Genomic DNA, 13,584 nt, shown 5'->3' with positions numbered 1-13,584 from the left:
AAATTTTGCATCAGTAGTCAAAAAAACTCCTCTGAAATTCAGTAAACTGATCTTTGAGCACCAGATATGCCTTCATAATTTGCAGAGCAGCCTTAGAAAAAGTAACCATGTTTTAAGTCCTTAAAAATGGTGGTTTGCACATACTTTCTGGAAAAATAAGGGCCAGATTTCTATTTGCAATGAATAGAACTTGTATAATCTCCATAACTTAAATCTGCTTTCTGAATCGAGATCTTGAACCCCATTCTCACAGAATGACTGATGAAATTCAAGCCCCTTATCGGCTGTAGGTGGCTGGATTTACACATGAAGTATTCCCAGATTATTCATGGCTGCAAAGGCTTAGAGAACTTTTCTTGTGGATCAAGATGTGCCCCAAAGTGCAAACTAAAAGCAGAGTTGAAACTGCAGCACTTACCTCTCTGAATCTGTATGGACAGAGTTAGGCAAACACGGTTTTTGGAGATGCCTTTGTGTTCTCAGCCCTGTTCTGAAAGGCCACAGCTCTCCTACAGACCTTGGCATATCTGCCAGACCCTTGTGGATATCTGACATCCCCAAAAGCCCCTAAATAGATACTAGAAATGGCTGGGAAAAAGGCTTTCTCTCTGAATTTTTTCATTTTGGAGACAGAAGCAGATGAGAGTATTCACTTAGATGGCAGCTTTTAGGAACAATACAAAACAGCATAGAAATACAAGAAAAAAAATTCCAAAATCCTGCAGTGACTTCACAAATGAACCAAAAGCAAGTCTCAGATCATACTGATTTTCATTCAGGCATTACATATCCTTTATTGTTCAAAGGCAATGCATGTTTTCTTGGTAATATAGCCCAAATATGGGCACTCTGCTGCTCTTCCCTCAAAAAGCTCCTATGTGATGCAGACTGCCCTTCATACATCTATGCATCAGTTTCATTTTTTCCCCTAATAAAATTTTATTTGGTTGTTCAGTGTCAAGAGAGTGGCAAAATAAGATAAAACCTGATGTTGAACAGAGTATAGTGGTTTATGGTCTAACACACAGTTATGCTAGAAAGAGCCAGAGCTCTTGCAAACCTGCCTGTTTGCACGGGGCTTGGCATGGGAAAGACTGAGGTTTGGCCTATGAGCACTGGAAAAGTAATTGCTCCATTATCTCTACTCCTGCTTTTTGCCTTCATGAGCATTTACATTTCTTACTTATTATCTGTTTTTTAATTAGCTGTTCTCATAATAGAGTGTCCTGTGATGAAATCTCCATTATTACTCTTGTTTTTTGATAGACTTAAGCTTTTTTTAACTTTTTTTTCTGCTGAGTTGCCTTTCTTACTAGTTTACTTTATTTTGCAACGTTTGATGGTCAATTACCATTTTTGCTTTGATTTTAATTGGAACACATTTGGAGACGTGTCATTAAGGCTGCAAGAAATAAGTAGACATTTCCTCAGAACTGAATTTCAATTTTCCTCTACACTTGCGTATATTTGGTGTAAAAGGTCATACCTATTAGCAACATCCAGACAAAATACATACAGTGCAGTTTTTTAAATGAGTCATGTAAATAATTTGGATCAAACAATAAAATTCTTTGCTCCATTTATTAAAAACAATTTACTAAACAACTGGTGTTTTTTCTCTTTTTTAAAAGAAAAAACATAATGCAGACTCTCATAGGACTACCACATATCCAATATACAGTTTCTAATTGAAACTAGAATTTTAATGCTTGCTTCCTTCCTGAGCTTCCTTTAGGACAGAAATGCTGTTAGTTTCACCTTTTCCTTAGATACAAGTGTAAAAAATGGGGAAAATTTGCAGTCCTGGTGTGGGACTGCAAGATCTGTTCTCAGTTATCAATAACACCAAAGAAGAGAAAACCAGCATTTAAGTCTTACTTTATTTTCTGTAAAAATGAGCTGGTCTAGAAATTGTAGTGAGATCATTCACCTTTTACATGATAAGAATGCTGAAAAGCAGCTTGCCTGATACAGGGGCGAACTCACTCTGCTACTTTCTCAGCAAGGACTGTTGTCTAATAGTTGTGAGTAACTTCATTGATGTGGCACAAAAATGTTGGCATTTCAAAGCTCTGAACTTGGCAGTTAAAAGAATATTTGAGTGTCTTAAATGTTCTTGCAAAACACTAAAACCACCAATAAAACAGCATGGATATAAATATAGAGAAAGCTTTAACCTTTATTAATTGCAGTGGTTTTGAATATGTTTGAATTTTTAATGGGACAACTCAGTGTTTTCTGATAGAGCCATGTGAGTTTTCCTTCTACCTTCTGTGTAGTTGTTAGGACCCCTAAATGAGATACAGCCTCATCATATTTCTCATGCCTTCTGCTCTCTGCCCAAGGACTTAACATCAATTCTCTAACTATGATTCTGTTAAAGAAAGACCACAATTTTAGAATCAATATCATAATGCAAAAGTTAGTTTAATTACTTCCCAGCTAGGACAATCTAATGAAATAAAACTCTTTATAAAATTAAGCAAATAAAATATTTTATTTGTCTAGCATCCAAATCAAGTTTATCTTCCTTCCCTCTCCCAGTTACAATTGCTTGTCAGCAGCAAATGCAACAGCTTCTCTCTCTGTTTCTAGAGAATTTCAAAATGTCCACTGATACAAAATGCCTGATATACACAACTGTCACTCAGTTATGATACAAAGCAGATGGAAGTGGAGACATTTCTAAAATGAGTGTTTTCAGGTACTAATATATTACAACCAAGCAGAAGCAACTGTACCAGCCATATTAAGGATAAGTCTCATATGTAAAGAACATCACGCTGCAGTGTGTGCAAGTGACAGCACAGCCACTTTTAAGCATTTCAACTTTAAAGCATGAGGTGTGATAATGACTTGTATTAAAAAGCTTAGTGGCAGAACATGCTGAAAGCCAACAGAAACAAAGAACTGGACTTTTATAAGTGGAATGTCATTTTTGATTAATTAGAACATGTTCACAAACACATACAGTACTTCTGGCATAGATAGGTATTATCAATGGCAAAAGCATCTTATGCACACCTAGATGCTGTATTTTTTTCTCTGTTTAACCTTAGTCACACCACAAGCTAGAAGGTATCAGAAACTTCTAGGATTTCTGTGGTTTTACACGGGAATCTCTTTCTCTTACCAGATTAATACCATTATATGGTATTAATAGCATAATATGGCAGATTTTCTTCTGGTAATCAAATCTTGAGTTCCTCCAAATAAAGGTCAAAAGAATTATGATGTAAAAGTACAGGGAATTTGAAGTTAATTCTTTTGTACCTTAGGACTACAGGTAAAACTCAATAATTTTGGAAAACAGAAAATCAATTTTCAACTCCATGAGGACAAGGAACTTGGCTGAAATAGGACAAAAATACTTCAGCTATCATATTTAGTTATTAAAACATTAATAGACACTGACAATGTTGTTATTTCATATCTGAAAGTCTTATAGGTTCATTCTGTTTTCTCTTGAATTATGCATAGGTGGACTGCTAGTACCCTCAAGCTGTTAGTCTGGATATTTGGAAAGTTAAAGGTAGTAATTTCAGTGGCAAAAATTCCAATGAAATACTATAATTTATAGAAAGACCATGATCTACACTGCATGGGAGAAAATCTACTCTCAGGGGAGCACTGGTAGAGAGGAATGCATTAGTTTTGTTAGGGTTACACCAGCAGCATCAGAAGATATAATTCTCCAATGCTCTCTATTCACATTATGAAAATTGGATTTTCTAAAAAAAGATTTGATGCCCACAGGAGAAGTAAAACTCCATCCACATATCAGACTTGTAGAGTTAAGTCTCACAACCTAGACTAGAGATATTTGAAGAAAAATTTAGCTATATATCACTGCCCAAGCATCAATTTTCATAGAAACCTTGGATGTCTTCCATTATTCAATTCAAACCAATGGAATGAGTTAAAACATTTCTTCTAGACAAATCTGTGCTTTGAAAAAACCAAACAAAGAAACCCACTGCTCCTCCCAAGAAAAATACAAGAAACTATGAGTATACAGTAATACCTAATTAAATTTCTGATGACTTTTCGTATTTATATACAACTATCCTAAAAGTTTTTAAAATATAAAAGCACCAATTCAGGATATTATAAAGTTTGCCACTCATAAAAATGAGTAGCAGAAAGACTTGAAGTTGAAGAAAGCAAAAATTTGCTTAAAAATCATGAATAAATGAAGGGGAAGAAATAAGAAAAAAAATCAAAAATTTCTGGTCATAATCTTCCTTAGTCTCTGTGTCAAAATAAGCAAATAAAAATAGTCAAAGAAATAAAACCAAAAGGAAAATAAATGTATGTAAGCCAGTTTCTATATATAAAATCAATTTCTAGCTTAATCTGACAGACTGTCTTTTGTATGAGTGCACCTGAATGCCCAAATCCTGCTCTGAATTCCTTATTTCCACATTCTATACAGTGGGCATCTGCTATACATCTCCTGATCAACTGGTATATGTTCTTGATAAATGTTCCTAATAGTAGTGCCTGCCCATCAGGTCAGATTTTGTGATGGAGCAATCAAATCATTGCAATGTAGCATGGAAATACATCATCAGATTGCTTTCCAGGTAAATGACAGCACTCATAATGCAGCATTTATTGTTTTCCACAAAGAATATCAGAAGCAAGAAAATCTGTGAAAATACTCAAAACCTAAACAGGTGTTCCTATATAATTTTTTGCCATTAACATCATGCATATACTTTCTTAACTAAGTGATTCTGTAATCTGTAATTAGTGCACACAAAGCTGTTCATTAAAATGCCCTGAATATATCCACACAATTAGAAAACATAGTTTAACTAGCCATTTTGATGGCTTACTGTGAAACTGTTAAAGGCTACATTTACAGCAATTTAGCACTAAATAAACAGATGGTGTGAGACAGAGGTAGTGTTTTCATATAAACCTAATCTACTTTTATTTATACCCATATAAATCTAGACAAAATCAGTATAAGAATTTGATATTGGAAGGTGTTGGATAAAGCTGTAAAGTAAATAGACGGCAACCAGACATCCTGTACCAAAAATATTATCATAAAATGGAGTCATAGAATCATTTAGGTTTGACCTAAATGACCTCCAAGGTCATTGAGTCCAACCTCTGACCAATCACCTTGTCAATTAAACCACTGCACCAAGTGCCATTTCCAGTCTTTTCTTCAATACCTCCTGGGATGGCAATGCTGGTACTTCCCTGCACAGCCTATTCAATGTTTAATCATCCTTTCAGTGAACAAATTCTTCTGGTATTAAACCTGAGCCTTCCCTGGTTCATCTCTTGTTCTGTTGATGCCTGCTTGGGAGCAGGGGCCAACCCCCACCTTGGTACAATCTTTCAGGAATTTGTAGAGAGTGATATGGTCATCCCTGACCCTCCTCCTTACAAGCTGAGCAACCCCTGCTCCCCTTAACCACTCCTGGCATGACTTACACTGCAGAAACTTCACCTGCTCTGTTGCCCTCACCTGCACAAACTCCAGCCTCTCAATGCCTTTCTTGTAGTGGGGGCCCAAGACCTGGACACAGGATTTGAGGTGTGGCCCCACCAGTGCCAAGTACAGAGGGACAATCCCTGCCCTGGTCCTGCTGGCCACACTATTGCTGATACAGGCCAGGATTTCTTGGCCACCTGGGCACACACTGGCTCATGTTCAAACTCTGTCTACCCCAGGTTCTTTTCTGCTGAGCAGCTTTCCAGCCACTCTGCCCACAGCCTGTAGGGATGAATAGGGTTTCTGTGTAGGACCCTTCACTTTGTCTTGTTGAATCTCATAGCACTGACTTATTGAACCTCATAACTCTGACCTTGGCACACTGAACCAGCCTGCCCTGATCCCTCTGCAGAGCCTTCCTAACTTCCAACAGATCAACAATCCCACCCAATTTGGTGTCATCTGCAAACTGATTGAGCGTGCCCTTGGGCTTCACAAAGATCATTGGCAAAGATGATAAACAGGACTGGACCCAATGTTGAGTCCTGGGCAGCCCCACTAGTGACTGGCCATCACACAGATCTGTCTCCATACACCACCACTCTCTGAGAATGGCCTTCCAGCCAGTTCTTAACCCAGTGAAGAGTGCCCTTGTCTTAGCCATGGATTACCAGCTTCTCCAGTATGCTCCTGGAGACATTATCAAAGGCTTTGATGAGTACAGGCAGACGACATTCACAGCCCTCCCATGACTCACCAGGTGGGTCAGCTGGTTGAGAAACATCAGGTTGGTCAAGCAGGACTTGTCTATCCTGAACCCACATGTCTGGGCCTGATCCCCAGTTTGTCCTATATGTGTCATGTGCTCACACTCGAGAGGGTCTGTTCCATAACCTTGCCAGGTACCAAGGCCAGCCTGACAAGCCTGTAGTTCCCTGAACCCTCCTTCCAACCCATCCTGAGAATGAGCATCACGCTGGTCAACCTCCAGTCATTTTTGACCTTCCCAGTTAGCCAGAACTGATGACAAATGATGGACAGTGTCTTGGTGAGCTCTTCTGGCAGCTCCTCAGTGGCCTCAGGTGGATCCCATCTGGCCTTATAGACTTGTGAGTGTCTCAGTGGCACAGCAGGCCATTAACTACTTCCTCCTATAATGTTCTCAGAGGATCTCAGTTACATTTTATGAGTCTTGCCAGCAGGGCTTATGTTTTCCATAAAGCATATGAGACACTGCTAGTCTCTTGAAGGATGACTACAGAAAGGCTGACTTTCTGAATTTTTAATTACTTACTTAAACATCTAAATGAATACCAAAATCTGCTGGTTCCTTTTGCAAGACCTACTCAGGAGACTAGTATTTCTAACTATGTACTGAAAATTACTTTACATCTTCCTGCACAGAGGCAATTCGGAAACTGCAGAAGTCATTTAGTCATTATTGTACTGGATTTTATTCAGTAGAAGATAAATTAAAACAAGCAAAGATGACAAACTAAATTTTGACCATTAATTAAAATAATAAGAACAAACATGAGTGTTTGTCCATGAGCTCATGGAAAATGAATTTTATTCAACCATCTTCCCTATAGGGAAAAAGTCCTGCTGTCTCAACATACCAGGAAAATTGCCTTTTAATGATTGTTCTGGAATCCTAAGTAAGTATCATTATATTGAACTGCTGGAGGAAAAATGTGTTTATATTTAATTTACAAATCAATAGGTGCTTTTAATTGAGACTATCACTTGAACTATAGTTGCTCAAGAACAAAAAATTTGTTTCTTTAAATTATTTTAGCAGTAAGTGCTTAAATTTTAACTGAAAAAATTATTTATATGAAAAATTAATATGAAAAATGCTTATATCGCAATAACCTTTAGGGTTTAAGTGTATTTCTTTTAAAAGCATCAAGAGAAATAATCAAAAAGTTTCTGGATTCCAAGACAGCTATAAATTGCTTTCTAAAAATGATAAAATAATGTAGAGAATGCCAGTAGAATTAGAGAGAAAACTGCGTAGAAAATCAACCAATCTTTGTGATGGCAGCTTAATAAGTACATACCTCCTATTACTTATGTAATAAGTTCTGCTAACAAACTGATTTTAAAGTAACAGTTTTTTTAATAAAGGATCACACTTAGCAGATGTATAAACAATTTGTTCCCTTCACCTTAGTTGAAGCTAAAGGCATATATATGGCTGGTTGCTTTGAAAGATTTTTTTGGGGAAGTGAAGGACTGTTAATGCTGTAGGAACACTGAAATGCATTTAAACAAGTGATAGAAATGCCTTATAAAGTTAATTATGTTTGCTTTCCCCTCTCCCTTGGTGTTCATTACCTTTAAACGGAGCCACACATTGGCAGAAATAATTACCAGGTTGGTCAATGCAGGTGGCTCCATTCTTGCAGGGAAATGAAGCACACTCATCTATATCTGTTTCACATCTGGCACCTTTGAAAAGATGAAAGTTTTGAACACTTACTAAAAAATCAGGTGCTAATTTCTAATTCATTTGCACCACAAAAATCTCAAGCAATTTGTGAAGATAAGCTAACATACATCATGTTTTAAGCTAACATACATCAGCCAAACAACAACCACACTACTAATTTCAACATCCATTTTGTTCTTATAACCACAAATACCTACCAGCTTATTTCTGAGTTGCTAAATGGTAACTAGTCTTCCTTATGTGTGCAAGCTTTGAAGGCCTTGTTAAATGCAGACTAATTTTATCTTGTGCTATGTAGTTTACCGATGCAGTCAGTGTTCCAGTTAGTTGGAATGCAAATTAAACATTAGACCAGGGCAGATAAAGAGAAATGACAATAAACCACAAGCAAATTAGTCAATAATGTCTTAATGGATGCTTTGTGGACTATCTGGCTGTGAAAAAAAAGTCTGCTATGAAAGCAACTCACCAGTAAAACCAGGTAGACAGACACATTTAAAGCTGCCAATAAGGTCTGCACATGATGCATTGTGAAGACATGGAGAAGAGTGACATTCATTTATATTTGCTTCACAAGTTGTACCTATGAATATAGAATCAAGGAAAGGGGAAAGAAGTTATTCCATGGCACCTTTATGTGAAGACCAACATTTATTTTAACTGAATATAACTCACATGTCAAAATCTATTTGACGCCCTTTTAATAGTCAGATCTGGGGTTTTAGGACAGATGTTCATCTTCTAAATGCTTAATTTGTCCACTAATTTTTCAAAATATTAAAAGTACAGTAATCAAACAGTTTACTAAGGCTTAAAGCAGAAAATTTTCTTATTATATAAATATAGAAGAACAGAAACCAAGTTACAGTAGGTATAATAGACAGCATTGCAGTGATGTGAGAGGAAATACTTCTTATCTTCATGATAAGGCAAAAGATGTACTCCTAAAAACTATGAAAAAGAAATCCATTATAGACAAGAAGAAAACTTATTCCAATATAGGCTATAAAAAACCCACAGAACTACTCAAAGTACAAAAAATACTTCATCCCTTATATTTTTCAGTGAACACAATTCTTTATCATTTGAAGAATAATTGAAAAATTGTGTCAATTGCATGACTTGGGAAGTTATAAGCATTTAAAGAAATAAAAGTGCAAGTGATAATTCTTCTGAATAGATGAGTGGAAGAAATGTACTATTTTGCACTGGAAAATTTGAATTATGGATTGATTTGTATTTTAATGATTAAATATCCATGATGTTTAAAAAATGATCCTGTAAAAAGAAAGTGGATGCACTTTAAATTCCTGATCTAAGCTGAAAGCATAGCTGCAGCTATTAATGCACCCACTTATCAAAGCTATTAAATTTTTTATATAAATTGTACAAATATGTCAAAAACAAAACCTTTACCACACAGTTGGATTTTTTCTCAATTCCAGGATATTAAAGCTTCAAAATATTTTGAAAGCTTGCAGGAAAAAAGTATCTTCGATTTGCAGAATTCACTGAACCCTACAGATCCATTTTCAACAGCCAAGAAGCAGAAAACACCTAGTTCTCTGCTATCATGAAAAAAAATGGGTAATTTAGTCAAGATATACTTCTTCTAACTGACTTGTTTATGACTTCAGATGACACCCATATGTGAATACACACATTTAATTTGATATGTTAAAAAAAATGGACTAAAACTCTGAGTAGGGTTGCAAAGTTATCATTCTGTGGACTCTTTTTCACCTTCAAATCCATCCTGACAGATGCAACTGAAGGCATTCAGGTGATCAACACAAGTAGCTCCATTGTGACAAGGGTCACTAAGACACTCATCCACTTCAATCTCACAGTTGTGACCTGGAAACAAGTGCAGGATTCATTTCATTAGAACACACCACTGGTGAATCATCAGCACAGGCAGCAACAACAAAATGAAACAACTGAGCTTAGGTGCAGGGATCTTTTAACAATGAGCCATAAATTGTCTGTGGGAAATTCATTTCTTGTTGATTAAAGGAAAAAAGCAGAATATCATGGTCAACAAAGATTTTATAGAATCCTTACAGATGTACTAAAAAACTTGCATATTTTCATAATTTAAGGGCAAGAAAGCCTTGAGTTTTAGTAAAACATCACAACTGTAAATATGGTTTCCAAGATAAAAAAATAAAATAATGCAATCTTTCTTTATTATATTATCTTTTTCATTAATTTATTAATTTATGGGTTTCTTTTAAAGATCAGAACAGCAAGTTAAAAGGTATGCAGTCTTCAAAAGATCTCAGTTCTTCTGGTTGTCTGTGTCCTCTTTAACTACTGAGGGAGATTTTAGTGTCATCTTATTCCTGCTTTTGGAGTCCTCTCAATGTCCCTGGAGTTAGACAGGATGAATCTGGGTAATTCCTACTGCCCTTAATTATTTCACCATACAGTTGATCAAAAATACCTGCATATGTATCTGGAAAGATTTTTTTTTCTTTTACACTGGCATCTGAAAATACCACATCAGTATAATGACATGGCCAAACTAATTTTAATCTGGTCAGTGTAATGACAATGGCCTGCAGGGTAGATGCAAACATGAGTAGTTAAACCCGCCCAGGATCTTAGATGTATGTTTGGCAGTTGAGACCTTTGTTACTGCAGCCTTATTATTACAGAGAGCACAAAAGAGATAAATTAAGGCCAACTTGCATATGGCTGGGAGTTCAAATCACATCAGTCTAGGACAGACACCATGTCTAAAATAGTATAAAGAATAATTGGAGTGGAAATAGTCCCTTGCAGTCAGTATTTTTTACAGCTGAATACTTTTACTCAGCCAAGAACTTTTGTGTGCCAGGAAAAAAAAGTTGTTTCTGCCTGAATCGGAGGCACACTGTTAAATTATCTATTGCTACTTTTGAACAAACTTCTATTCTCTGGTTTAGGACTGACTGAAACATCTCAAACAGCACTTCTATGAACTTACCTATAAAGCCAGGTGCACAGAAACAGAGATAGCCACCCACAATGTCTTGACAGATGCTGGAGTCCCCACATGGTTGTGATAGGCAGGTGGAAACATTAGACTCACATAACTCACCAGTAAAACCTGTTGAAAAACAGAGTAACAGAAGACTTAGGGAATTTATTACAGTTAATCTGAGAAAACAGACAAGTGATAGACCAATTAAATGTGTACTTTTCTTATGTTTTAAAACCTTATTTAGGCTAGGGTAAAATATTCAAATTTCCTTGAAAGTTTCAGTTTCGTACACAAAACTACTCTAAATGGAACAAAGTCATAATGATAAAGTCAATGATAAAGCTGTACTCACAATTAAAATAAAAACCCTTCCAAATACAATGGGCATCAAGGATATCATAATTTTCATTGATGACAGAGCTTTTATTTTTGAATATACAGAATAAATAGTTGCAAGAAAATATTCTTTGTTTGACTGATTTTTTTAAAAACCACATTAATATACTTAACTAAGTGATATGTAGCAGTTGAAAAATCAGTCCATATGTGTGGAGCTAGTAACCAAATGCTGAATATAAACACAAAGTTTCAAATTTTAGACATTTTGTTTTGGTCATGAAAACTGAGTGAGCAAAAGCATAAGAAGTACAGTTTTCTGATCTCCTATTAGCTGAGTACTTATAATTTTCTAAATATTTTTAGTGCAACAAAGATCAAAACAGACTAGACCAATTTATTATAATTTAACAAGTGCAGCATGAAAAGCCACTAAAGACTTAAACCAGAGATTTGGTTCAGTGAGTTAAATATAATGAATTCCACTGTCTTACAAACTTAGTATCTAAGTCTGGCTGAAGATCTGAACTTCACAGTTAATTTAAAAATATATTTGTAAAACAATGCTGTGCTTCAGCAGCATAGGTATTGCCATGACAGATTCCAGTTGAGGAACAATTGAGGTTCCTCATATCTGACATGGTGTTAGTCAAATTATAAGACAAAGAGGAAGACCCTTTGGTCATATATGTTGAAATAAATTTGCATTCCTACTGTATGCCGTGATAGCTTTCAGAACTAAACATAACCTAGTTTTAATATTGTTTAAGTGCAGTTGACAATAATAAATAATTACAAAATTTCATAAGTTCAGTACTGTGGGGACCTAGTCTTTAACCAAGAGGAAATGGAAACTGTGTTCTTAAGGCATGACTGAAGACCTCCTGATCTGGAAGATTTTTAAACTTTTGAACATCTTGTTACATGAGGCAAGACAGCAGCTTCTGACCATCAGGGTAAATTGCTGGAACATGCTGCACTTACAAATTCTGGCTTGTTGAACAACCCTTTGAGGCATAAATACAAGGCAATGCATATTAAAGCTGCCCTACACATGCAGTCATTTTTGTTTCTAAATCAGTAGATGCAGAAAGGTGACTTTAAGCTATGTTTCAATTCCATCCTAAACACCAGCTGTGCAACATCCTTGCACAGCTGAAGTTTTCCTCCTTGTTGATTGCCATTAAAAATTTAAGTCTCTCATTTTTGCCTTTGTAAATAGCTCTTAACATCTGCATAATGAAGTACTACATAAACCTAATATAAAAAATTATTATAAAGAAATAAAATGAAATGTTGATCAATGATGGTAACAGCTATGCACAGACATATCTATAGCTGTTCCAAGTGTGACTTTCATCAAAATAGAGATAATGAATATAGAAAAGCCAACAGGTTTTTTCCTTGATTAAATAAAAATTATTATTCATAACTTTGAATTTGAAATAAACGGTCTTAACCTATGTGTCCTTTTATTTCTGTGTTTTGAATTAATCATTGAAGTATTACAGCATGGATTATTGGGCTTTGAGCAATCTGATCTACTTAAAAAAGTCACTACACTAAGTTGAAGAACAAAGGGTAGTGGTTTCAGGGATCAATTTTAATATTATCTGATTTTGTATAAGGTTTCTCATCAAAACAGATTCAGTTGGAGTACTTCACAATACTTAACATTTCCTATAAAAAGAATTGAGCTCATTTTGATTTCTTTTTTTTGTCACAGATATCCAAAAGATACTTCACAAATTTAGATAAGGAAAATTTAGCAACAGAATATTTAATTTTTTTTTAAATGCCACATTTAAATTCTTGAGACATTTCTTTTTGACAAACCCAAATGCCTCACGACAAAAGTGATTTTTACTAGTCAGGCTGTGACACTTAAATTCTCCAGGGAGATCCCTGAATTGTGATGCATTCTGACAGAGTCCAGCCACAGAGTGATTTATGGCAATTTCACTACACAGCTCCTCATATTCTGGATGGCAGGTACATCTGAAACTATTAACTGAAACCTCACATTAAGGGTTATTGTCAGAGCCAGCAGGATTTGATGTGCATTCATTCACTCTTATTGAACAAATAGTACTCCTGGGGAAAAAGTTTTATGGTTCCTGTTAAAATTACATCTAAGAAAAGGTTAAACAGAAAGAAAGGAGAGAAAGAAGGAGGGAAAGAAAAGAAAAGAAAGAAAGAAAGAAAGAAAGAAGAAAGAAAGAAGAAAGAAAGAAGAAAGAAAGAAAGAAAGAAAGAAAGAAGAAAGAAAGAAAGAAAGAAAGAAGAAAGAAAGAAAGAAGAAAGAAAGAAAGAAAGAAAGAGAAATTCCAGAATTTAATAATTTCATGTAAAACCTGGACAATATTTTCA

General features: G+C 35.5%; 1 protein-coding gene across 1 annotated transcript in view; it reads right to left on the bottom strand.

Annotated features, from left to right (window-relative positions):
* The window catches only part of EYS (eyes shut homolog), a 700,331-nt gene that overhangs the window by 488,190 nt on the left and 198,557 nt on the right, over window positions 1-13,584 (bottom strand). The window contains exons 15-18 of the mRNA XM_050973021.1: window positions 10,882-11,004; window positions 9,654-9,767; window positions 8,380-8,493; window positions 7,796-7,909 (exon numbers count right to left, since the gene is read on the bottom strand). Of these exons, the coding sequence (XP_050828978.1) occupies window positions 7,796-7,909; window positions 8,380-8,493; window positions 9,654-9,767; window positions 10,882-11,004 (465 nt within the window). The remainder of the gene's footprint in view (window positions 1-7,795; window positions 7,910-8,379; window positions 8,494-9,653; window positions 9,768-10,881; window positions 11,005-13,584) is intronic.

This window comes from Serinus canaria, chromosome 3 (genome assembly GCF_022539315.1).
Source record: "Serinus canaria isolate serCan28SL12 chromosome 3, serCan2020, whole genome shotgun sequence".
NCBI lineage: Eukaryota > Metazoa > Chordata > Aves > Passeriformes > Fringillidae > Serinus > Serinus canaria.
Note: the sequence above shows the minus strand (reverse complement) of the source record. Positions and strands in the feature narration are given on the sequence as shown.